This window comes from Netta rufina (assembly GCF_964035555.1).
Source record: "Netta rufina genome assembly, chromosome: 1".
Lineage (NCBI taxonomy): Eukaryota > Metazoa > Chordata > Aves > Anseriformes > Anatidae > Netta > Netta rufina.
Window position 1 is genome coordinate 70,854,659 of NC_140123.1, and position 27,558 is coordinate 70,882,216.

Sequence of the window (27,558 nt, forward strand, 5' to 3'; positions counted from 1 at the left end):
TTCCACATCTCAGTGAAAGAAAGAGGTACCAACCGAGAGCAGTTTTAAATTTTCTGGGTTCCAATCTAGGAGCCTTTGCTGGAATACTACACATGCTAAACCAGCCTGAATTAACCTTTCTTTCCCTTCCTTGACTTTGAGCCAGTGATCATGCTCCCAGCTGCAGAAATCCCTTAACTGAGTTACAACTCCTATTTCCTAGAGGAAAAAGTTACCTTGAAACGTATGCCTGGAGTCAGTTGCTGCCTATTATTTTCTAAGAAACCTATAAATTAGATTTTCTGACACCTCAACATTAGTTTAGGGGCTCAGTTAACAAGGCCTCAGTTTGTAAGAGAAGTGCCACAGGGTATCAAAAATCCCTTCCACCTGTAGACTCCAAAAACTTTGGGAAAGAACAAAGACAGCAACACTTTCACCTTCAAAGTAATATTACCATCAGCACTACAAATAACATATGTAATTGGGTTAATACCTTGTTTAGTTCTAGAAACCCAGTGCTACACATCAGCACTTTAGCAGGGCCCTAGCAGTTACCCTAGGCAGATCAAAGACCTGCTCCTCAGGCTGGTACCACACAAAAGCATGCTAGTTATAGCATGCTTTTGAGCACTGGCAGTCAAATGATCTTTTATTTAACAGAACCAAAGTCTTATGTTTGTTGCAAAGAGCAAAGTTACCTTATTTCCCCTTTCCCCAACTGCCTGGCCAGCTGCTCCCACACGAGTTGCTCCACTCACCACAGAGGAGCAGGCATTAACATGCTGGTGAGCGAGGCCCCAGCTGAGAGGAGGACAGGTGGCGATTACAGACCACTGATGTGCCCTTCACATTTCAGGTAACATGAGGTAAAACAGTTATTCAAAAAAACCTAGTACAGACAGACATGGCTCTTCAAAATCAAGAGCTAAGAAAATTTTGAGCCTCAGATCAAAGGGAAAGATTTCTTTTAAAAGGAAAAGTAGGGTCAGAGGGAAAACTGTATTGGAAAAGGTCCCAGGAGAAAGAGAATGCTAGCCACAGAGCTATTTCACTGCAAAGATTACTTCTCAGAAACTACTCATTTACTTCAGGTACCTCAGAGTACATAATAAATGATTTCCATTAGCCCAGGTCAAAAGTTGTTCTTAAGCGCCTGTGGAAATCTCAGTTCAGGATCTGTAGTAAAGTTACACCTACTAGAGTAGCTCTTCTTGGTGTTATTTAAGAGTTATGCAATAGAGGCTTTTTATTTTTCATCTTTTTGTCTGTCATAAAGATGTTCCAGATAGTGATCCTGAGGAAGAAGCTAAGCAACAGATTCAGAACTGGAGACAGGAAAAATCAATTTTCTTCACATATATATCTAAGGTAAGTGTTACATTTAGGCCTCATGTTGAATTCTGCATGCTTAGCATAAGAACATCTAATATTTAATCTGTAAAACAGTAAATGTATTCAATTCAAGTATAGAATACAGACTCACTGTAAGACAAAACCCTTCTCCTTATCATGAAGGACGATACCTGTTTCTACATGCTGGTTCCTCAAATTGGGTGAGAGGAAAAAAACCAAAGATGTTTCATTTGCTTCAGAAAATATAAGACCTGCCCTTCTGATGGATTAATTTGGTGCTTACATACAGGCCTCTAGTGAGAATACCATCTTGGGTGCAATGCAAAGTGACCCTGAATGTTCCCTGTGCTCTCCAGCAGCCGGCTCAGAGCACAGCTCTCCCACCGTATCTGCTATGGGGACGTTCTGAGCACACTGATGCTTCTTCAAGGCCACAAGCAACTTCCAGCTGGACAATCAGACTGCACTGTCACCATCAGTCAACACAGGGATAAAAGCCTGCATCAAAGAAAGAAACTGGTCATCCGAAACGAGCAGCTCCAACTAATGCACTACAGAGTTAGTATTAACCTCCTCCCTCTCCTTGCCTTCCCAAGAAGGGCCAGGGATTCTTCTCTTCTCTTCTGTCAGCTTCAACTCTGCTGACAACTGAAAGGCCTCCAGTACAGCTGAGGCTCCTCTCCTGTATGCACTTTAATGAGGGGATGTGTGACGGGCTCCGAGTGCCACTGCACTCTACAATTTCAGCTAGATCCTTCTGTGGAGGCATGTGTTGTACAGCTGGTAAAGCAAACTTCTTTCAGGGCAGTCAAAATGCGTAATTGTGGGAGATTAAGCTCTTCTAAAATGAATTAAAACTAACCATGGGATTTCTTCCTTAATAAGAAATGGCAGAAGTCTGCTAGTGGCAAAACTTTGAATTGGAAGTCTGCAACAGCTGTTCATTACTCTTTTGACACAACTATGCCACTTCAGTGGTCAATTTAGCGTTTACAAAAACTGACCTACATTTTCTTAAACCCTTTAATACTAGTCTAGTACTGGCAAGCTAAACTGCCCAAAGAAACTTGCTTGGTAAGAGATGAGTTCCACTGAAACTTGGCAAGGCATAAAAAATAACATACTTGGAGTTAGGAATGTTGACTGTATGAGCTCGTAAATAACTCATCCAAGCAGATGCGTGCTGAACTGTTAGGACTGAATGGTGCACTGGCCTTTGCAATACCTGTATGTAAAGTCCTTGACTTGTAATTGTATTGTAAGTTGCAAATGTAGTTTATGTTTTTTGCTAAAAGATGGAAAGCGATGGTTCCCTGAAAATTCCTTGTTTATAGAAACATCAACAAGTTTGTTAGATTTCTCTATGAAGAATTCATTAAAAACTCTTAACACATGATCAGTTTTCATTTCCAAACTGATAAGGATTGTCCAGTTATCCAACACGTATTTGCCTTCACTTTTACAAAGGAAGCAGAAATGTATATCCCAGTGGGGTCATTGTTCAAAGGGCAGCTTTCTATTTTATTTTGCTGCTCTCTAGACCCTTTACCAACTGTTACCAGCGGATGGAAAGTAAATTATTAGAACTACAGTAGAGCAATATGGTAGTAATTGGACTGGGGAACACAGATTCCCCACCCCTCATCCCAATGAGAGAGGTTCAGTCTTGTTTTACGTTCTTACATCTGCCAACAGATGAGTTACACTCAGCAGTGAACTTGGTTCTAAACAAAAATGAAGATACCTCATTTTAAAAACACCACGGTGATTTTCCCTCTCCCCACTTAATGAATGAAAGAGTTCTCCAATGACAGGATGTCTTCCTGAAACACAAAGGAAGGGGGCATTTGCTCCCAGATATTTTAACACTGTACACTCAGTCAAGTCTATTTCCATCTCCAGGTAAGCACAGAACCTCACAGATGGGCTTCACATTCAAAGGCTAGTGAGTGAAACCTCACTTAAAAAGGACTTTGTGGAAAAATGAGCAAGGTAAATATGTTTATAAATGTAGTGTTTTATAGATATTTTGCTGATTAGGACAAACTCATTGAACTTAACTGTTATTTGCATTGACTACAGAAAAAGATAGGTTCATGTAAAACCTTTTATGCTTTCAAACATTTGACAGACACTAACACCTGTAATACCAGTTCCTCTGGAAACATTCAAAATGTGTTTTCAGAGACAGCATTCAGCTTTTGCTGTACTATTTACCATAAGCTGCCATAAAGACTTCCAGATTAGAAAAGTCAATGGAATATACACAATAGGGTCAAGACAATAGGACCTCCCTCCAAGAATTGTACTTTGCATTTACGTACAAGAGCACATTATATTGTGGCACACCATAATTCCAAACAAAGTGGCATTAACTAGTGAAAAAAATATTTTGTACTAAAAAAAAAAAAAAAAAAAGATATTTTTCCCTCTCCAACAGGTAAATGTTTGGTTCAACACCTGACTATTAAACTAGTGATGTTACCAAAAAAAAAAAAAAAAACAAAAACAAACAAACAAACAAAAAAAACCAGAAGAATGTTGCAATACTTTTCAAGCATGCTATGCATAAATGATTCTAGTTCTTCCACTGGCTGAGTCCTCTGCTCTTGCATATCACATTTTATGCAAATATTACCTAGGAATATAAAAGTGAGTAATAAGCTAAAAGCTATTCTGCAGAGGTATACAATTTGGTTCTTTAAAGTCTAACATCCCTGCAAACACCCACTTAGAGATACTTTGAGTCACCCACCAGGAAAACCAGATGCTGCACGAAGTTCCCTTCTTTAACTGCTACAACAGAAAATAAAAGTTAAAATGGAGACCCGAGAGACAGTAGGGTGGTAGTAAAGAGACATAAATGCTGTTTAGCACGTGAACTTGAAAGTTCTAAACAAAACAAGAAATATTGCAGAATAAACTTAAAGATTTAATTACTGCATTCTGTAGGATTATACTGAATTTTATGCCCTATTGTCTATCAAAGGTGCATGTTACTTGCGAATCTAAGAAAACGTGACCAGTACGCAGGTATAAAAGGAGTACCCAATCAGCCTTCCTGCCTTCCCCTTTTTTCAAGTCTGACCAATAAAGTCTGAGAAATATTTCTGCTTTGAGTTACTATCTATTTGATTGTACAGCGAATGTCAACACTTCCTCTAGATAAGTAAGTGGCATGGTAACTTTTATAAAACCTAACTCCTGAAAACACCAGGTTAAAGATTCATGCTACCAATACCTAGAAAATGATTCACCGACCTGCAAGGAAAAAAATATTATTTTAGAAAATCTATTCCAAACTCCCAAATGTTTTGGCATGTTAAAGTTCTTTCAAAGATCTGCTTCAGAATAGGTAAGCAAGCTTAATTTTACAGCTACCCTCAGGACAAGCCAAGAAAAACTTCTCTAACATAAGCTTGCTTGACCTTGTGGCAGACATTCAGATTTCCAATTATCTAATTCAAAGAAATGATGTTTTTCCCTTGTTCTCTGTAAGCTCTTAGATATCTTCCTTCTAGCCAAACAAGAAAGACAGATTTATTACTGCAAGAGTTCACTGACTGCATCGTTTCCCATTCGGCTTCACATGCTTAACAAGAGTATCCTTTGACAATTTAAAGCTTTCAAAATTATTTTTCCAGACAGACTTTCTGTAAAATCTAGTTATTACCCTGAAAAATAGCTTGAAAACAGTAATTTAGTCTGAAAGCTTACTAACGAAGTTTCACAGCACAGCATAAGGCAAGCCAAACCAAAGTACACCTGCATCTTCCCCCACTCCTGTATCTTGTTTGGGTTTACTGACCTTTGCGTCAGTACCAGTGGCAGTGCTGCAGCATGGGGAATTGCCCCAGGTCACCGAGGCAGCTGAAAAGCAGTGTGAAACTACTTATTCTCATCCAGTCTCCCACAGTTGACTCCACTTAGAAGCAACATGGTTCTGGTGATAACCTGAAGAAGGTTAGAGGAATATTCTGGCAGTGCTGTTTGAAATAAGTTTACATTACCCTTAGAACTACGCTAAGACTGTGATTGATCTTGCCAAGCATAATCTGAAAGTTAAGACATGTGGTCAAGCTCAGAGACACACCTACAGAGAATGAACCTATGCCAAAAACAGGTGCCAGGGTATACACGCACAAGTCCTCTGGCAACACATGCTTTTTCAGTCCCAGTTGCTTCCTATCCTTCAGTTATTATTTGGCAGCTGTTTTTGGATGTGCTATAGAAACTAATTATATCATACATGCTCTTCTTTCCTTTCCACGGTAAGAGATAAACATCTATTAATTTTAACCCTGATAGTTTTTAAACTGGCTTGCTTTTGCTTTCAGCCTTAACTCAGATCAGTTCTCTGATCCAGTTTGGCCTGTAGTCACTTAAAATTGGTGCTACAATGAGTGGGAGGAAATGAGAAAAGGAATGCAGCTTTCCACAAAGTTCTAGCCATGTACTGTTAGAAGGAAAAAAGTACTTTAAAGTACACTGTTTCTGATTTTATACATATCACTTCGATCGATACAAGGGAGCAGCTGTTCAGCAGCTCCCCGAAGTGCAGTCTGTATTTGCCTTAAAATTCTGCCCAGACAATTATGTTGGGTGTCCCCTGCTGGTGTGCCACATCATGCCTCGTCTCATTTTCACACACCACCTATCATTCTTATCTGACTTACGCGTGTTCTTGGCAGTTTACTCTCAAGCCTGTTTCTGTACAAGAGCCTAAGGTCTTGTCATTTAATGACAATGATAATCCCCAATTTTAAAACAACTTTATTCTAGGTACCGAGCCGTATATCGCACGGTCACATTTTGGCAGAATTAACATGCCCTGGCGTTTCTGGAATCAGTAAAATGAAGTTTAAGGAAGACCCTCGACTTGCACTGCTACTCACAGAAGTATGGAATTACAGCTAGAGTTCCATGACCTAAATTTATTTATTTATTTATTTATAAATTTTCTTGCTACAAACATAAAAACAGCTCTAGGGATAGATAACCTTTCTCTTGGTGTTTGGTTCAACTCTGTCAGCCTCACTGTGGTCAGAGGTCAACAGTTCAGAGTGCAGACCCTGGTACTGCCAGTTAGAAACAAAGCAGTTGGTGAACCTAACTGGTCTGATCTCTCTTCTGTCCACTAAGTCAGGCAAAACCCTCACTGATTCATCACCTGGTGGTTGATCTATAAATAGAAAGCTCAGAAGAGTTGATTTTTTTTTTTCCCCCAAATACTTTGCACTAGAAATACAGTAGAACTTGGTGCTATAATGAACTACTAATGTGGTCCACTTTAATAGCAAATAGCAACATCACCAGCAAAGTATTGATCCTAGAATATCACTGGCTATCGAGTTGCAGAGATATCAGTTTACATTTGTTTTATAAATTAATATTGGAAAATTTAGCTTCTTAACAAGCTAGAATCAGGTCTATTTTGTCACTGAAATAATGCCTGTCTGCTAACCTCTGATTTTGAAAGAAAAAAGATTTTGTCGCTTGCTACCTGAAGGAAATTCCTCCCGTCATTTTCAGGGTCAGGACAGCAGAGTAACAGGTAGTTCAGCTACTTACTTTCTGATGGTCACAAGAGCTATGAGTAATTCGTTTCCCCTTTGAATTAAGAAAGTCACATTTAAGCATCCAACGTGAGCTCCACAAGAAAGCCACTGAACTGAATCCATGTTCAAGTCTAAGTATTTCTGCAGAGCAGAGCATGCAGAAGTCTGGACCATGTACACAAAGCTATTTGGGATAGTGTGTTAATTCTCACGTAGGAGGAGGTGGTAGGTAGTGGTATCCAGAAAAGGGTTCCACTTAAAGTACAAGATACATTCCATGCATACCATCTTTTGCATTGACATTAAAAATACATTCAACTAAAAGCATGTCACCACAGATGAGCGGTATCCCACACACATGTAAAAAAGCAGCATGCAATGAACTTACAAGCTGGTACAGCTGAAACAGACAAATAATGCAGTCCTGCTGGGAACTGAAGTACTCTACTGCACATGCATTATTGCCGTAGAAAGACCTTAAAATACAGCTACATATATTTAGTTGTCCCCCACATTTTAATTACACAGAACTCCTGCATTAAGTTTCTAGTTATGCAGTTAGAAACAGTTCCATGATTTCCATGATTCATTCAGAATTCCCTTGGGGTGGGGTACAGGTGGAATGGTAAAAAAAAAAAAAAAAAAAAAAAAAGGCAGTTACATTTTACATCCCGCCCCCCCCCCCCCCCCCCCCCCCAAAAAAAAAAAAAAGCATGAGCCCAGGAGGAGTTTGTATCTTATATGTCCACAAGTAACTTGCTTTATTTGCTGACAGAGCTTTTACCAGAGCCTTCAGAGGTAGGATCCTCTAAGCATTTGCTGTTGCTGACCAGTGGAAATACTTTTTGCTTCCCCTGCTAATTCAGGAAATGAAAATGGTACAGATTATAAAATGGAAAAGTAAACTTCAGAAAAAATACCTCATGAAAGGCAACATCTACTACGTTTTGTGCCGAGACAGAAGGGGTACAAAATATTAGTCACTGCCTGGGAATTGTTGTCAGACAGCCTCCATTTTATGAGCTATATCAAAACAAGCATCCACGTCAGTAATACACCCAGTTTTGCATATAGCTGCAGCTTTCTCAGAAAATACTTTGATCATAGGTTAAATCCGTATTCCTGTTCCTTACCAGCACGTTCTGTTTCAGGAGACTAGCTGGTAAGAGCCTCCTAGTACATAATCATTGTGATTGTACACAGCCAGTGGATCACACTGGGACTCACTACCTGCACAGGAGTCATGACTGCCTAAACATCATTTTAATGGGGAAAAACTGACAGCCAGTTACCTCAGGCAATTCTAACATTTGTCTATGGAAAACAGCCCTTGTCAGGACAGGCCATCAGTTCAGCATCAGAAGTAGCAAACAGGGCTAAGACAGACAGCCACTTAATTCGTAAGCTCTGCAGCCTTCCATGTTTGCAACAAAACAACTTTCAGTCACTCAGGGCAATTGAGCTTAGAAAAAAATCCACTCAAACAAGAAAAATATCAGCCAGCTCAGCCTTGTTACTGAGCTGTGGAGTCATCAGTGTAGTAAGTATTCTGTTACCTTTTTGTCTGGCAATGCCCCAGCAAATTCTGATTTGGACAATTGTGAAAACAATTGCACATTCCTCTGATCCTTAAGAAGTTGAAGGCTATTTTCTTTAATACAGAAATGTGCCAAACTGTTTCAGGCTTTCTAGGATACAAAGTACTATTGTTGACAGTCAGAGCACACCTGCTGTATTAGGTAGTGTAAATGATTATAAAGGTAAGAGAAGTATGTTAAAATAGAGAAAAGGCATGTGAACCTTTTATTCCAAAGGCAAGAAAAAGAGTAAATCAGAAGTCTCCGGTACCTGAATTGTTTGGTCAGGACTTATCTGCAGAGGGTACTGACGTGTAGACTCTTAAATCATGTGTGCAAGTGAGCTGTAACAAACGTGCACCATATTGGCTTTGCTACAGAAACAGCACACACTTGCATGAATTTATGACCAGCCACCAGCAGGTGAAGAAGCTGCTGTCACAGTGCAGCCAATACATTTTAAGCTTGCACAGGGAGTCTCCCATCACCCAAGTGGCAGAAAACTGACTATTTGCTTCTGGCTTCCTCTGCATGGCTAGAGCTGAGGACCTGGCAATCCATTAGTGACAGACTGTCTAGGGGAATCTCTCACCTTAACAAGCCAGTCTCGGTGGGCAGCTTAGATACTCTCATTCTGTCTTAAATGTTGGCATTACATCAAACTAACATCAAGCATAGCTATAAGCTACACTCAGAATGACACTTCCATTCCACCCCACCCTGCAAATTTATTTCCCCCCCTAAAAAGGGAATAACGTTGTGTAAAAGCAGATATCATGTCTCCCTCTGTGGTATTAATTCATCTCCAAACAAAATAAAATTAGAAAATTGACCCTGTTAGGAAAGCTGGCCTGCTGAAGACCTCCAATTACTACACAACTTACGTCTTGACTACCGATGTAAAACCAACTGCCTCAATTAAGCTTTTCAAAATCCACTTTCCCTCAGAAACGGCAATGTTAACTCCATCACTGGAAGAACCAGTACACTACAGCAGAAGCATACATCAGCCCAGTGCACATTAACACCTACAGGCTGCAGGTGTTCATTGTCATCTTGAATGCGTCACTAGAGTTTATAAAACATTTTGGTAACAGAGGAGTGCAAAAGCAATCAAGAGGCACTAACGCACGCCTAACTTCACTCAGAAGGAAAGCTAATCTTGGGAGGCCCAGTGGAGAAGTTGAAGAAATATTTCACATACAGCTGACATAAATAGCATGCGAAAGCAGCAGCATTTAGTATCATTAACAGGTGGTCATGGAACCAGTAGCTTGCCATTTCCACACTGAGGTGTGACGCATACAGCTACAGGGACCGCCAAGCAGTAACAGCAGACAGACGTACGATGCAGTTCAAGTATCAGAAAATACACCAGCACATAGATCTGGCACTGAAATTCAGGGGATGAGTTTGAGATTTAGGGCAATTTTTCTTTATTTTTAAATCATATTCAGTGCAAATTTGACTTCAGTGAAGTCTAGTTTGTGTTAGAACTCAACCAATTTACGTGAGCAGTGTGAGACTAAGCTAAACTAGGGAAATAGGTGTTTTTCTGCTAACACTAAGCTACATGGGTGTAAGGATGTCACTGCACACAGATTTATTTTATTCTGTTACCATTTTGTTTCCAACTTCAGATATATTTTCCTCAAATAGCCTAGGTAATGATGCTGCTTACATTCCAGCTCTGACAGGTAGGGATGTCACCAGCTGTTGGCAGTCCATTTGACATGGTGATAAGTTCCCTCTCCCTCAAAAGTTTCAGAGAACTGATGAGCAAGATGGATACAGTGTCTCTTCAAGTGTTGCATTTCCAGCTCACTATATTCTGTAGACACAAAATTGCCTAAAAATGGTCTTTCCTACAACTAATGCAAGGAGATTAATTAATATTCTTTGGTCTGTGCAAAATTATGTACTCAAGTTCAGTTCCAAATTCAGTTCCCCATAACAGAGAACATTTCAACAGTTGTGTATTGTTTTAATCTTATTTTTGATAAAGTCTTTCCAGAAATAGCTATTTTGCTCAGTTCTATCAATAAATGCAACCGCGGAGAAGCAGCCTGTTCCACCACTTACCAAACCTACCCACCTCACTACTGATCGTCCATTGAAAGATTTTTCCGTACAGCTTGATTTGCTACACTCCACTGAATGCCAATTCCAAAGGACAGGTGATTATCTATGGAAAATGCACATGGCACTATGCAAAAAACACCACCTCAGAATTCTTAGAAACTGTGCAAGACCCAGTCACTCCAAACCACGTCAGAGCAGATGTTGAGCCATCACCACCCATGACCATTAGTTGTTTCACTTCAGGAGAGTAACTCCTACAGCACTGCATTTCTTCAAAAGAATCTGACTTTTGTTTAACATCTTACAGAAACTTCACGGATATGAACGCTTATAGAAGTATAGTACAGGCATGGAAAAACAGGTCAGCCTTCAGTTACACTTGATTTTAGCATTCTGATTTTACATCAATTTCAAGAACTGTTCTGTCTGAAAGTAAATATTGCAGTGGTATAGAAGACTGTAAATTCCAATGGCAATGAAGCTCAGCAACTGAGAAAAGGTTTTCAAGTTATTCTACAAAAGCTTTAAGCAGTCTTTCATTTCAACATGAAATTTCTTCAGAGATTATGTTGTAAAATATAAACAGATATTCTTTGAAATGCACCTGGCCCATGAGGCACAACTTGAAATTACCATTAGCATGAAGGTAAAGAATATTCATCTTCTTCTATATCAATAGTTACTGACACTTGCATATTTAAGGTACTTTCATAAAGGTCTTCTAAAAATCACATAGAAATAGTAGAAATAAAATAGCATTTATAAAGGAACCCCAGATAAAATACTTTATATCAGATTGAGCAAAGACATCAGATTTTAGTTTTATATTCCTATTGAGTTTGTTCTGCCCAGTTTTGTCTGTAATACAATTAAGTGGTTTAACATGTTATTCTACAATTGCCATTTATCCAAGGGAAAATCTGGTTGAAAGTGAAAATTGATTGTTCGTTTTCTGCATTGTAAGGTAACAGGCAGCAGAATATCAAAACTGAAAAAATACATTAGACAAACTATTTTCCAAAGTATTTAGTTGCTTTTAGATACGCATTGCCATACTATATTGAGACCTTTTCTAGCTCAACACAAAAAAACCTCGTACAAGTGCAAGCGATCCAGCTATCACTCGATGAAAGGCAGATCAAGTTAACGGGCACCACACAAGGTAATAATAGTGTTTGTTTACAGCGGGATGCCATGACCAGACTAAGCTCGCCTCATACTCTGAGTTTCAGAAATATTAACTGCTACTTCAGGGTAATTAAAGATAACATTTTCCTTTTTGGCTGTTTCTAGTTTTTGAATTAAAAAATTCAAAAATCCTTTCATTCACAAGTTTATTCTGAACAGCATAAACCTGATAGGTCAGCATTTGAATTAGTCTTTCCACAAAGACACAAACATTGTTTATATAGCTCAGCTGAAATAAATTTGAAGTAAAAATATAACAGGTACATGGCTAACACTTTTTTAGGGTCACAGGGCTCCAGCTCCATTGCCCTCTCTTGAAGGTCACCCAGAAGGGACACTAGTGCTCTGAACACAAAATTAAGTGGTTGGCTATATTTATAATGATTTGAAAAGTAAAAGAAATCTTAAGATAATGTAATTTTTGTTCAACTACCAAACTTTCCTTAATTAAAAACAAGTAAAAAAATGTCAAACATACTGTCACTGATACACCTTTAGTACATGAGTTAGAAGTGAGGGTGAGGTAAGGACAAAGTGAATGTTTTCACATACCACCAAAACACTTAAAGTTTGGTGCTGGTTGAGGAAATACTGACTTTCTCCAATAAAACAGTTTTAAGATTTTGCCCTCACAAAAGAATCTCTTTGAAACATTTATAAGTAGTTTTCCTATGAACCACGCATTTCAAACGCTTCTATTCTCAATGAGGAGCTCACTTTAAAATGGTGGATTTAACTCACTGTTGCAAAACAGCAGAGGCACATGTATGAACTACGTAGCAACAACTGATCTCATCCAAATAAAAGCCTAAAAGAACAACAACGCAAAGGCATTCAGAATCATCATGGACAAGTAAAAGCACTTTGACATATTCTGAGTTAAAGTTACATCCTACTTCAGTAGATTTTAGTAAAATGTAAATTAATCCCCCAGGGGAAATACACAGATTGTGACTATGCAGATTAAGGAAAACTGTCCAAAAAGTCAAATGGCAATAGGCACACCAACTTTCTACTGCATATGTCTCTGTGCAAACATACTTCATCTATACTACATGACTCGGTAAGCTCTCCTGTCTTTTTGTTTGCAGAGAAGCACCTGTGCAACCTTCTAAAATACAGAAAACATACATGAAACCTAGTGAAATACTGCTAGTTGAGGAATAACTGCCATGTATTTCCTGAAATTTGCACGGTTGTAAACATACAGCTGAATACAATAACTTAATTGTATAAGAACTGAAAGACAAACCTGGACCTGCTGAAAAGCTTTCAGTCTCTTCTTGAATCTAGAAGGTAAAACAAAATCACATCCTCGAGCTAGCAATGCCAACTCCTTTCTTAGATCAGGGTCTTGCCGCAAAGAAATTTCCTTTATCCTCATGCTTTCGGATTTCATATAATGTCTCTGTGCCAGTCCAGGCACTTGAGTCCCAGTAAATAGCAGAGCTGTTGTATTATCACACAGTGCCACTTAAAGCAGCAGCAGCTGCGCCTGAGTTCTGTGATATTATAAGAGACTCAGCTCAACTTCGTCTGCTCCATACATTAAAGGGAACTTGGCTGGAATCACAAAAACAGATTGGAAAGTCACTTTGGGGGCCTGCCCTTTCGTACAGGCATTCCAAAGTCTAAATGGGATAGTATGGAAAAAAACAAACCTGTTTGGAGGAGCATCTATAAAAGCAGCTTCCAATTTTAAAAAAGCAAGCCCTAGAGGAATGTGAAGAGGCCAGCCGTGGTCATTTCGTAGCTTCCTCCTCCTCCCATCCCCCCTCAGCTTTTCCTTCTGTCACAAAACACTCACTGTCTAGCTTCAATTAAGTACCTCACCAAAGGATAAGGCTTACTGAGCAGCAATTAAACTCCTTTTAAGCTCTCCAGTCCTTTAGCAGGAATCCTATCACATTGGAAAAATGAAGACAACAGAAAAAGCTGCAAACTTCCATGGAGTGGCTCACCTAGTTTCACATAGAAATACATCAGGAATATCAATGATTTAACAAAATCCCCCCAAAATTGACAGGATACATTTTTCTTGCTTAAATAGTAGTTTTTATAGAACTTAATATCCGTGTATTAGATTGCATGCCTATCCCATTTCAGTAGCACTAAAGTTAGAGTTAGCTACCATTCTACTCTATTTTAAGTTTACTGAATCTTACATACATTTTGTGGGGAATAAGGGTACTTTTTGGTCCACAGCAATCTCCTTCCCAGAAACAGACATTTGATAATCTTTTTTGGTAATCTTTTGTGGAAGGTAGTAACATTGTGTCCTTCCTCTTCTACATTTTTATGTACATTAAAAGATAACAGGTGAAGTTTTTGCAATATAACACTCTTAGCCCCCCAAATTCTTTAAGATATTTTACGTTGCATATTTTATGTTGCCTGATTAATGCCTCTAAACTGTCATGCACGGGTGTAGTTACTAATAGCATAAATAGGAAGATGTGGCCAGTCTTCTTGTTTTCATCCCTCATGCTCTAAATAACCTTCTTGATTAGATAAAAATGTATGCAGCCAAGAAACACTGAAACAACTATTTCACCATGAAGCTCAAGTTTTCTTATTTGACTGCATTATTTTAGCTCCACCGTGTTTATCTATAATCTTTAGCCTCGTCCGTCTACTCATAGCCATTCTGTCATATCAATATATTAAAAACTCCACAACACACAGCTTGCGAGATTTCGAAAAAGGGAATTTATGAAAAGGTACCAGTGAAACATGATTTGCCTTAATTAAATCCTTTTTACTTTAACACATGTTGTTAGGAAGTAAGTGATGACAGAAAGCCTGTTCTCTTGGTTTTAAGTCAGTATCTAGTTTTTCCCCACCTCCTTTGTTATTGCAACTTATGAAGACATTTATTTATCTCAGAAGTAGAGCAAGTAAGGAGTTGACTAGGCAAGAGTCAGACATGGTTGGCATGATGAGGCTGTCAACCTGCACAGAACAAAGCTGGCAGTCACTTGCTGCCTTTTAGGAAGACCAAATCAACCAACCTGTGGTAACCCTGGGCCACAAGGAAGCCAGAGGGGAGCAGGGAATGCAGCGCACAACAGCAGCACGCCTGGAACTTGAGACGAAGGACTGAGGTGTTAGAGTAGAAGAATCCTACTTGGGCAGCAGATGCCAATTCCAGACTAAGATGTTTGGGGAAGGTCAGGAAGGTTGTATTGCACACAGGCAAGGCAGATTGCATTTCAGGTTAGGGAAAAAAGGCCTTCCTTCAGAGAAGGAAAATATGTAAGGAAAGGTATCTGCTTACATAAATTGCTCTGTTTTCATCCCTTCTCACAAGGTAATGCACTCCAGTTCACTAGTACAATCACGGTCTTGGTCGAGGTGGCCACAGTATGTCATTAAGATGACTGGCTGCCACAAGGAGAGTGAGGCTGAAGGACTGGAGCTCCTGTTCACCTGAACCTGCTGAAGGAACCTCAGTAAGAAATTGTTGTTCTGAACTGCACTTTGAAGAGCTGTGAATTTCACTCCATTTTTCAAATGAAGCTCTGAGTCTGTCACCAGTTACTAATATATTGCATTCAATATTTTGGATGTTCTGTTTCATTGGTTTAATACCACTTCACAGCCCAGTAGATGGTACATCAATCCCACTGCTAGCTTAATGTTGTTCTAGCCCTACTGTCACTAGCCTGGTTTCAAACCTAGTAGTTATGTACCTGCATGCAGTATAGTTTCTGAAAGCAGACAGGCTGCAATATGTGAAGAATCTACATGCAAGTAAACATTTAATTGCAATGCGCTGAGAGGTAAATACAGTGGCAGCTCTCACTTCCTTTACACCATCTGAACACTAAAAGGTTCTGTACTGCCACATTTAAGCAGGTATAAGCATTACTGAAGACATGTGGTCAAGAGCCCCTTAAGATCAGTTTTCCCTTTTTCAGTCATGAATTAGTCACAGGAGAAAGGGAAAGTCAGCTTCCATCTAGATTGAACCAGGAATGTTCAGGTGTAGTGTTACATTCACCCTAACTCTGCATTCTCTCCAGTGAAAGCTAAGGCAAAATCCTTTCCTGGGTGAAGGGCTGGATGCCAGCCACGAAGCTGTTCAAGTATCCTGGCAGCTTATTATTAGCTAGATAAACAGAAGGGAAGATGCATGCTCAGAGCTTCCTTCCAAAGCTAAAGATACACACTATGAATGGATCTGACTCAAAGGACTGTGGTTAAAGAGTTCACCACTTTAGCAGTGGTCTGAACATGTAGTGTAATACTTATGCGGCTGCAACACAGAAGTATTCAGGTTGGACAAATCTTACTTACTCTGTTTTGGGGAATAGAGAAGAAATAGAAACCTGAAGCATAACTCAGAAAAACTGAAACACTTGTCTACAAAATGCAGTTTTTTCTATATTTTCTTCTCAGTGAAAAGCATATACTGACTAATCTTCTAAAGTCTTAGGAGATTATCAGAAACTGGCCTTAAATCATACAAAAAAAAAAAAAAAAAAGCATCCAAACATTACAGGAAGCTTCCAAGAAAATAAGGAGCTCAATATGTAACAAACTGCATTCAGCCATACAAAACCTGTGTTCCAGACTTCAACCCAATCACGCGAGAACCACGGTGACAGAAGGCCCATTTGGCCTCACGCACTTTAAGGCTGCGTGAGTAAACTCAATGGCTACAATGTGCATTATAATTGAATCCTTCAGCCTGCAATGCTGCAGAAATTAGCTTTCCCCTTAACCCAGAACACACACTCTGCCTTATCTCCACAGCAGAGAACACATACAACTTCCCAAAAGGAACTGACTAGTGAGGGGCAGAGAAGAGCAGTTAGGAGAAGATAACTAAGGCAAGGTAACATATTTCTGAGTACATTGAAGAGATATAAGTTAGCATGACTAACTTTGTACAAAGGATATATTTCAGATGTTTTAAGTAGAAAAAGCACTATTAGCAAATAGCTCAAGAAGATATACAAAAAAGTTAATCAGCTAAAGCTGCTAAGCAAAATAGCAGCAATATTTAGCAGCAATACTATAAGGCAAGAAAAATAAATAAATGAGAAGTGAGAAATATACCAGAAGGATGACAAATGGAAGCAGCAGTTCTTTGCTAGACCAGAGAAACAAGCAGACAATACAAAAAGCCCTAAAAGGATGAGTTGCCCACCTCATCTTCAACAAAGATTGTAACTAGAATATCACCATTATTTAATATTATCTAATCTAGAAATAACTCTTGATAGTCTTTATCTGGCCTTTGATATACTGAGAGATGTTGCAACTAGATATTTAATTTATGCAAATGAGGCATATTTAATCGATCATTACTTGGTTCCCTATTCCTTACTCCAAAGCTCCACAGTCCAACTGAGTGTCCAGCAAGTCTAGATTTCCACAAAAAACTTACTGCACAACAGGAGATGCAAGTGACATTGAGCAAACATAACACTGGTTGGGCAGATACACTATTTACACTAACCTGGAGATCTTTAACCCTGCAAGCCAGTGTTAGCCTATGGACCATTACTGTATCAGCAGCTCTTAAGGTGCAAAGTGAGAAATAAGGGGAAAGATTAAAAGGATGATGTCCATTTCAGTCAGACTGGTATTATGACCAAAGAGAGAAAACACAGCTTAGGCAGGCTCCCTAGCATCAGCAGTACTGCTCTATTTAACACTGTACACAGCAACTTCCACTGACAAAGTCTGAATAAATGAGGAATGACAATACTTGGACAGAAATCTAAAATTACCCTTCAAGTCTTCAGAAAGGCCTTTGGAAGGAAAAAGCTTCTTTATAGGAATGGACTAAAGCCTCAGTTGTCAGTGTGTTATTTTCCATTATTATGACCAATAAACAAAACATTCTCTTCTCAGGAGAATGCATTTCATAGCAAGATTTAATTATCTCAAATTTTAGTAGGATGGGTCCTGTAAAACATGACCTTTTTAGAGAATGGGAACCTCCAAGAATAAATAGAAAGCCGCAAAGAACATTCTGCTTTTTGATCCTGCCTAAGCAACCTAAGCACATTAATACTTATTGACAAGCTGACCCATTCAGGGGTGGGGAGAACCTATTGATAATGATTTTTCAATATTGAATTCACAAATATTTTTATTTTCATTGACTAAAACCTATGGTCGTATGAAATAAGGATGCACAAAGTTGAAACTTATCTGTTCTTATACTGATGGATAAGGAAAGGGATTTAATAGCATCCCAGACATGCAGTTTTCCCAGTTCTTCAGATACTTATTTAACTTGCTTCTTACTAAGACCTTCCCATTTCAAACTGCTTTGAAGAGATCCCAACAAGATGATGTACTTGTGAGATGAACAGAATGACACAGCATTATTATCCATCCCTAACTCCCCTGTGAGTGGGTCGCCTCTAAGATCCAGAGCCCAAACAGCTTGTCCAGCAGTAGTCTGACAAAACCCAAGGGAGACAGTCTACAAAGTACAGACCACAGAAGGAATCAAGTTTTTTTTTTTTTCTTGAAGGATGCAGTGCCTCCACCACGGAACATTCAGACATTGTGTATGTCTTTTCTAATGATTTAATTTTTCCAGTACTCTTGGAGTAGACAAAACAATGCCTGGAGGTTCTTTCCAGAGTTACTGGGAGAATCCCAAGTTTTTAGGAGGTAAGACAGTGAACAGCAAGACACCAATTAGATGGAAGATATATGTTGATAGCTCAGGAAGGATGGGCTGATCAGATTCTCTGCGCATTATGAGAAGAATGCCATGTATGTACACCACGCCACGGGCTGTTATCAGATTAGAAGCAAGATAAGATACATGTCACCTTGCTATGATTACACTGCCTGGACTCCAAAGACATAGCACAAGCCTTTTTAGATTGCTAACTGCATCTGGCAGACTAACTTCAGCAAGCGTCAACACGAGATACTATAAAACTGAAGCCTGGCAGTTAAAGGATAGTAAAGTACCCCGTTCAGAACAATTCTCACGTTGTCTGCCATCTTAGGAAAAGATTCAGTTCACATTTTATTTATTTCTGTATAGCATAAACAGAGTTCTGATGGAAACAGGTTGCTGGAATGGTCTTTACAGGTGAAACCTCTTTACTATTTGTGATCTTCAGATGAACCTGTTCATTAGACCATGGAAAAAGCTGCACCCAAACTGATGCTACTGAGGTGGCTGTTAAACAGATAGATACAATAAAAATATTTATTTTGGCTCATACAAATTAAAGCTACACCTGCCATTATAGAACGCTGTTTTTAGATTAACCATGACGCTAATGAAGTGTATCCACAGAGGAAGCCACCGTTTGTGCATTTGGAGCTTATCAAGGTATGCCTGTGCGTAGCAGAACACATTGAAATGAAGTGTCAGTTCAAGCTGATTACGAATGACACTTAGACTTTCCTACAGGAGACAGGTACTTTTATAATGGAGCCTAATTTATGCATTATGCAACTTTTCAAACTCACACAGATATTTGGATATTTACTTGTTTCCAGGTTGGTATTATTTACCTTGTATCACCTTAATTTAGAAGTTGACAAAGTAATCTGGTATATAAAACATTGTCATTCATGTTCTTAGATTGCCCCCCAGCAATTTATTTAAACATAGGACCAACTGTTCAGTACTTACCACTTTTACATGAACTGAATTTTCAACGAATCCCTTCAGAAACACACAGCTTAGAATTTCATTATTTCCAAAACTAAAATGATTGGTGTACAACAGCTACTTTAATTTGGGCATCATAAGCGAACACCTCATGTAATTTAGTCCCTGAAATCACAAGACCATAATTTTGAGTCAGTGACAGCTGCAGGACAGCTTACTGCATATGCTTGAGAGATCATTGAGTGACTTGCTGTAAGGTACAAATATTTTTCAAGCAGTCTAGCTTACACTTAAGTTGTTACTTGATAAATAAGCCACTGTTCAATACTTTAGGAGATGCCCTTCAGTATGTTAACAGCAAATAAGGCAATGATAAAGGTGATCTCTGTTCCAAATCTACAGTTTTAACTGAAAACTTTAGAAAGGTGTTTGATGCAAATGAAGACTATTTATGAATACTAATGTTAGACTGAAGTAAGAAAAACCTAGTCTACTGAGTACCTTCAACATTATTTAATTTCAAAATTTGCTTGATATATGAGTCAATGAGATACTCCACAAGAATAAAGACTGTTCACTATATCCAATATATCTAGTAGAATTGTTTACCAAATCTAGATCAGCTGATTACCAATACAGATCTAGCTTCTATAGGAATAAAATTGTTTAGAAACTGTTCTCCTGATTCTGACGAATTTTAAAAACAGATCAAGTCAAGCAGTTTCGTAAGCTCTACAAGCCTTGTTTTGTTTAGGAAGCCCTAGATGAAGACTGTTCATGCTGGGCATATTTACAGCTGCATTTTATTGATAATTTTGCTGTTTCCCTTCTTCACCCACTGAGAACTTCTTTCTTTGCATTCTCCTTTCTCATCTATTTCTATAAATGCTGTGGAAGTCTCCTTGTAATCTTCCAACACATCTTATTTGTTGCCTGAAACACGTAGAAGTTTCTAGTAAGATCTGCACAGAACAAATACATAAGGCTTGTTTCATATGAAATAGAAACTATAGAACCTAATAGAAACAGTATGCAAAAGGTTATTTAAGCACTACCTCAGCAGCCCTAAGAGCCAGTTATCACTGCTAGTACCCGTGGTCAAGAGATGGTACACGGGTGACTCAAGTTTCTACCTACTATTAATATGGAATAGTGATTGCTGTGGGAAAGAGGCACATCTAACATGAAGTACCAGCACATACTTATGAACACACCACTTGATCACTGGTTAGCTTTCTGTGAAATAACTTCAAATTGTATCTGTTGTTGACAGAATACAAACTAATCTTAACCACCAGTACACTAGTACCATCTGGTTAACTTGAAGATGAGAACACAATACTTCAACCCAACAACAAAAAGTAGTTATTTTGTATATTGTGACACAGTTAAAACATTAAATTTGGTACCCACTTGTTGTGGACCGTACAAAACAACAAATGAGCTTAACTGGTATCTTCTCCAATTAAGCTACTTAAATTGCCTAATTTTCATTTAGTTCAAAACAGTTGTGTGCAAAGCCTCTACTTTTGAAAGACAGAACCATGATATTACCACTGGAATTTTAGAGATTCTTCCTGTAGCACTGCTTGCTGAAAATTTCTGTGCAGCCATTTACTATGTCCAACAACAGACAAACTAGTTCACTGGATGAACCACATTGTTTTGTACTGAAGTAAGCCCACACATACTTTTGGCCTGAAGATCATTTCTTGCTGACAGAGTTAAGTGTAGGGCATGTGAAGGAGAGGTTCTCAAAAATCCAAGATGGGTTCTCAGCTGTGGATCCTCTTGCATCTTTGAGGCAAGAAAAAAAAAAAAAGCTGTCTTCATTATATCAAGATCTAATTTCCTCCAAGACTGCTCACCTGCTAAAACAATGAACTGTTTCAATGACTGATGTAGATCTATAATTAGCTTAAATGTTTCAAAAGACTGGGAATAGACAAGTAACTGTAAATATCTGAATATAATGATCTCATGCAACTATGAAGTTTTTTTTGCTTATTTGCTTTTAAGCAACAGTTACTCCTACAGGAAAGAGTGCCTCTGAATAATCAATTTTAACTAAATATTTGCATTTGTCCTGTGTCAGGAGTCACATGAATTTTAAATTTAAAGAAGGCCACATATAGTTCCAAATTCAGTTTTTCAGCACTAGAAGTGTCAAAAACTTTAGAAATGGTTGCAGCATACAAGGAATATTTATGAGTTCTCAATAGGATAGATATATCTCCTCTTTCATGTGGAACTGCCACTTTGAAAGAGGACTGTAAGACATTACTATTTCTTCTAGCAAAGAACAATGTGTAAACAAAATAAATACTATTACTGCCAAGCATAATATTAATGTCCCTGGGTCCAATATACAGCAATAATAAAGAACACTACCAAAAGGCTGTAACAGTGAATAAGTGTTTGTCATTTTTACATAAAATGAATAATTGGTTCTCTAATCAGGATAACGGTTCTTCTGTTCCAAGCTATTCAGTACAGCAAAGCTTAAGAATAACACAGGATATACCACTGGTACTGTTTATGTTGACCATTATTATCTCACCCCAGTTGAAACTAATAATGATTTTCTAGGAATACCTATAGTTACAATCTTCCAGACCTTTATATGAACTTCTGGCTGTCCTTCCTTTGTTGGCACCATAGAAGGACCTTTACTGTGAACACGTTAGTGCTGACATCTGTCATATTGCCTTGTTATCATCCTAAAAGTACATCAGCTTGATACCAGGTTATTTACAGTCTGCTTTTAAGTCACAGGCTTGAGTTGGAAGCCAAGTCTGCCACCCTCCCAACCTAGTGATGGGAGACAGCACCACTAACACTAGCTTTGCTCAATGTGGAGTTCGGAAGTACACGTTACGTAAGACTGAGTACGGTCTAACCTAGTTTGCCATGCAATCCCAATGCAGCTAGTGTTTCCCAGGCTGTACTTAACACTGCTTCGAGTGTTAAGGTGCACGAGGTAGCAATTCTGATGCAGGCAACATGCAAAACAAGACACTTGAAATGCCAAGACTGACCAAGTTTAATCCTGTTTAATAATGACCAAAGTGAAAACCTCTCTGGATTTGAAAGCTCATTCCTCTTACTTTTCTAGTATTTTATGAACAGTTTCTCTCCTTGTTAACAAAAGGAGGTTCCCCAAAAACATTACAGCCCACCTGGAGAACACAGAGACTGATCTAAAGGATGCAGATCTAAGCCTTGCTACCCATCCCTTAACTCAAGCCATCAGTTCAGTTGTTCCAATAAGCAATTATTAGTGCTGTTATGCTTAAACCTTTGTCTTAATGGTAAATGGTTTCATTTTAGTCTCCCTTTAAACTAAAATGGATTCTAGTAGTACCACTCCATTTGAATCGACTAACTGGAAACTGAAATCCTTCAAGAATGGCAGTGATGAATAAAGCTATACTGCAATATAGTACAGCAGTAGGGAAAATTACAAATTAGAGAAATACAAGACAATGAGTTTTAATAATTGTCATAGTATAACGAGCAGGAACAGTTTGCTTTTCAAGAAAAGGATATACAGAAACCAACCTAAGAAGTATCTTTATATTAAAGATTGACCCTGCAGAGAAATGGAAAATAACTTTGAACTTCGTCAGATCATATCACATTCTGTCTGCAACTCCCCTCCCTTCCAAAATGCCCATAGGGAATTCTGTGAATTGTTTCCCCAGATGCCTAGCACACCAGCTGGTTTGGATTAAACATTTTGCCTGCGGCATCTTTTAGGCCTTGAGGCCTGGCATTTTTGACAGTGTGATGAACAGTGTACAATTGTGTATTCTCCATATGTTTAAGATAATTTAGAGTGCCAGAAACACTGTTAAACCCATGTACAGTAGTGATAAGGGTTAGAAGAAAGCTACAGCAACAATTCCTCAAGTTTCAAAGTTACAGCTCTAGAATTTCTTGACTATTTTATAGTATGCTGTTTTTAAATACAATTGTAGAAGTTTATCTATGCCTCTGGTTTCTTGCTATTTTAATACATTTAGCATATAAAAAAAGTCACAAATCTCCTTGAAGAATATTGAGTGCTAGCAAGCACTTTACCTCACATAATGAAGTTCACCAGAACTTTGCAGTTACTGTGCTTGTAGACAAGTTACTTGTGCAACAGACACAAGACAGACACTGACCTCCCTGAGTGACATCATACAAGCAAAGGCAAAGAACCTTCCCTAAGGGAAAATTAACCAAAAGCATCTATACAAACACTGTTTCGTTTTCACCCACATCAAAACACACTCTCAAATGAATTTTCATGGTTGAATTCTGTATGCATTTCAAGACTGGTGTTCCAAGAAAGCATTCTACAATACTTGGCTTTCTAAAAACAAACTTGTATTATGAAAATGGCGTTTCCTACACAGTTACTTACTACTTAGTAATGACCTGTGGATGTCAGCTTGCTGTTACCAGCTTTACTGCCTGATGTCCTTCGGAAAAGTTCCAATAGGAACATTCCCAGAGACAGCAGAAGTTGTACAGCAGCCTTACCCATAATTAAATGCAGTGATTCAGCTCAATGATACCGAAAAAGTATCCTACTAAAACAAATTTACAACATATACACTCCATTACAGGAATACTTTGTTAAAGATTTTCTTACTGTATACAGATGATGCCTATGTTGACTTCTATAGTCCTAAAGAAAATCATCCTCCAGCTCTTTATGACTGGATGTAGAAGCCCTTTCCAAATGTCACTCTTGGGCACACAGAGTTAAGCAAATTATTATTATTAAGCATTTTTTAGAACTGTTCCTTAGAGTTTAAGTCTCGGTCACTAGAGCTACAGTACAAGCTTTCTTCTTAAAAAAAGTTATTCAAAACATTGTTTTCCACTTATAGAAGCATAAGAATGCCATGGACCTCAAGCTTAAACTCAAATGAAGTAGGTAAAAATACTGTGGCTCAGTTTATGAACAATGGTGAAGTGCACAAAGCCAGATGCATCACTTTTGACACTGAATGGGTAATTTATGACTGCATGAGAAGGAAAAGGGGTATATTTTGCTTTCTGTGAGAAAACTCACTGTCACAATAGAATGTGCAATTATGCAGCTCTTGGGATTTCTTAAGAGCTGGTGCTTATTCCAAATAAAATTTACATTTCGAAGATTACGAACCTTTTGCATGATGCTTCAGTTCAGCTGAATAAAGTCACAAGTAAGTTTCTTATCGCATAGAAACTTCCCTCCATACAACACTTTGGATGAAAAAACCACCAACCTACCCATCTAGTTTGCTTCTCAGCACTATACAAGTGATTCCAATTAAGCAACTGTCACACCTTCATGAATTTCTTATTTCTTCTTTATGGTACCTACTTAAAGCAATCAACATACGCAAAGAGAAATTAGAATAAACAAATTAGTGATGGAATACATCATGTAACAGTGGCATGTAATGGAAACTCGTCCTTTGCTCACTTATCTGATGCAGGAGTAGACCGAGCATCTGCTAACTACCTACAATTCACTAGAACAGAAAATACGAGGGTATGAACATAAAGGAAAGTGTAAATCAATTGTCATGCTTTGTAGTCTGGATAGTGATTATGCATAAAATACAGCTCTATTATTATAAAGGCAATCTGACAAATTTTGGACTCTGTGATGTCTTGAATCTAAGAAGTGAGTACTCCAGGTTGAACTAGATTTGAAAATTAATATTTAAAAAAAAATAAAGGTAACACTTCAGATTAAATGTTTTAGCACAAAACTGTCATATTGTTATGCCAGTGGGTAAAAATACAGGTATATGCACACAACAGACACCAATAACAGAATATTAACCAACACTCTTAATCTTCTCCAGCTGTGACTGCTCTACCCATACCAACCTGAGATGGCTTGCCTGGGACATGAGAGGGTTTGGCTAGTGGACGGAGTCAGGCAGGAAGGTATGGAGACTGGCTGAGAGCAACAACCACTTACTACTTGCCAGTATTATTAAGTAACTGGAATTTATAGCACTACAGCAGAAACAGCACGCCTCTGTTAACAACTCCTTTGATACAAGGCAGATCATACATGCAATGCTTAGTTTCATCAGTCATCACACTTTCTATCCTGTGGTGTGTTTTTTTTTTTTTTTTTTTTTTTTTTTTTTTTTTTTTTTTTTTACTATTTCTTAAGAGGCCCACAAGTTAGAATGAACTGAACTGCAAGCCACAAAAAAATACGTCAGGCTGGGGACAGGGATGCCATTCTTGCATAGAAGACATTGTCTTTTATAAACCAAGACCTTCTTAGAACGGAAGCACTGAGTGTACCATGCAGTACCAAAACAATTACTTAGTTAATATGCAGATTCAGCAGAGCCAAATTTGAGTCCTGGACTAACAATAGTGCCTGGTATCATCAGACAGAGGAATATTTGCAGTCAAGGCAGTATTTTGTAAAAGTAACAGTGCAAACAAACACAGGGAACTCACAATTGTGGTCAAATGCATTTACAGTGGAAGGCCTTCTTATGGGAAGCATGGTATTTGAAACATCAACACTTTGGTTACTTCTCACAAAACTAAGTGAAGGAAGAAATGACCAGGAACTGTGATCTGTTTACTAAACTAACTAAATCTCTGTACACTATTATGTCTGATAATCTGATAAAACATTAGATATTTAGTATAAAACATTAAATGCATTTCATGCAGGATACCCTATTAGCCAAGGCTATCTGCCCCATCTATCCAAGTTTTGGCTATTAAAATTATTTGTTCACAAAGGCATTATGGAAAACCACTTTCTAAAAGTAAAAAAAAAAAAAAAAAGTTATTTGTAGCTTTTCTACCACTTGTAGTTTGTTCATGACTTCAGAAACACAGGAATACAGATACCAGCCTTATCCTTATTGCACAGGACAATCCTTCAGAAAGCAGGAAGCACTTATCCTGACCCTTCCTCACATATGCTGTACCCACTGGAGTGACGAGGACACGTACATTATCAGCAAGACAGATCAGTATTGCTTATTTGAAGTTACCGCTCAAACTAGGGTAGATATACCAAATGAGTCAGCTGTACCAGATCAAGCATCTTACAGTGCTTCCCATTCTGCTGTTTTAAGGAACCAGGGCAATATTTTATTGATAGAAAAAATATTGGAAATAAAAGCAATCCATTTCTCAGTTTGTGTCAGGCACGTACAACTTATAAAAAGCAACAGAACTCCAAGGAGCCAAGACAGTGTTTCAGAAGCTCAGCCCACTGAGCACTGATGACATGCCAACGTTGACATTTCATGTTCTGTGGTGCTGCTTCGCTTCCAGACACCTCCTGTGGAGGAACTAATTGCTTGTATAACTCAAAGCCACAACCACAAAATTCACTTCAATTTCAACAAATAGGTCTAATAACTAAGAAACAGACTTACTACTCTGGTTCCTGAAGATCTACGTGTTCCTTTAACATTAGAAACTTTCCTTGAGCTGGATGAAGTTGACAATGGAAGAGTAGTGGAAAGCTGAGGAGGGCTGAAAGACAAAGGTAGTCTGACATCTCCTAATACGCTTTGCTTGGAGTCAGAATTCGTAGCAGCAAACCTCTCATTTTTACTGTTTCCTGAATCTCCATTTCTGATCTCAGTTTTCTCCTCATTCTTGATCCTTCTCAAGCAGTCCTTTAATATCAGCTGCGTCGCAGGCTGGCTAAACCAGCACAAAAACAGTTCATCCACCTTCATTTTCAATACAGGTTGCAAAACTTTCCCGGGTGTCATTTTCTACAAGTTTCCCTTCTTGTTGGAAGAAATTCCAAACAAAGGTCTGAGTTATCTACTTATTCCACATAACTTTCAGAGTTTCACAGAAGCCAAGGGTCCTGTTAAAAACAGCAAAACACTTATTTAATGTTACAGTTCTAACAAAGTGCTGGTAGTTATTCCCCTCTGATATCAGCAGGTGTGGGGAGAGACGTGATAGCATGAGATTACAAAGGCACAGAAACATTTTGTAAGCATAAGTCATTAATTAGAAGCCAAATCCAGAAAATTGCTCTTCCTAAAAGCATACTTTGTAAGTGATGGAGAGTGGAGAAAAGAAACTGCACCCAAGCACAGCTGTCTACAAGTGTTCTCCAGGAACGTATAATAAATACTCATTCGGGACAAACTGGCTTAAAAAATTGTAGTTGAACTTGGAAATAACTACCTACAAGCAAACAGCTCATGCAGAGCCT

General features: G+C 38.4%; 1 protein-coding gene across 1 annotated transcript in view; it reads right to left on the bottom strand.

Moving 5' to 3' along the window:
* The window catches only part of PPP2R3B (protein phosphatase 2 regulatory subunit B''beta), a gene marked incomplete at its 5' end in the record, with an annotated part of 48,538 nt that extends 21,438 nt beyond the window's left edge, over positions 1-27,100 (bottom strand). Inside the window, one exon of the mRNA XM_084292796.1 lies at positions 26,756-27,100. Coding sequence (XP_084148922.1) covers positions 26,756-27,100 — 345 coding nt within the window. The remainder of the gene's footprint in view (positions 1-26,755) is intronic.
* Positions 27,101-27,558: the final 458 nt, after the last annotated feature.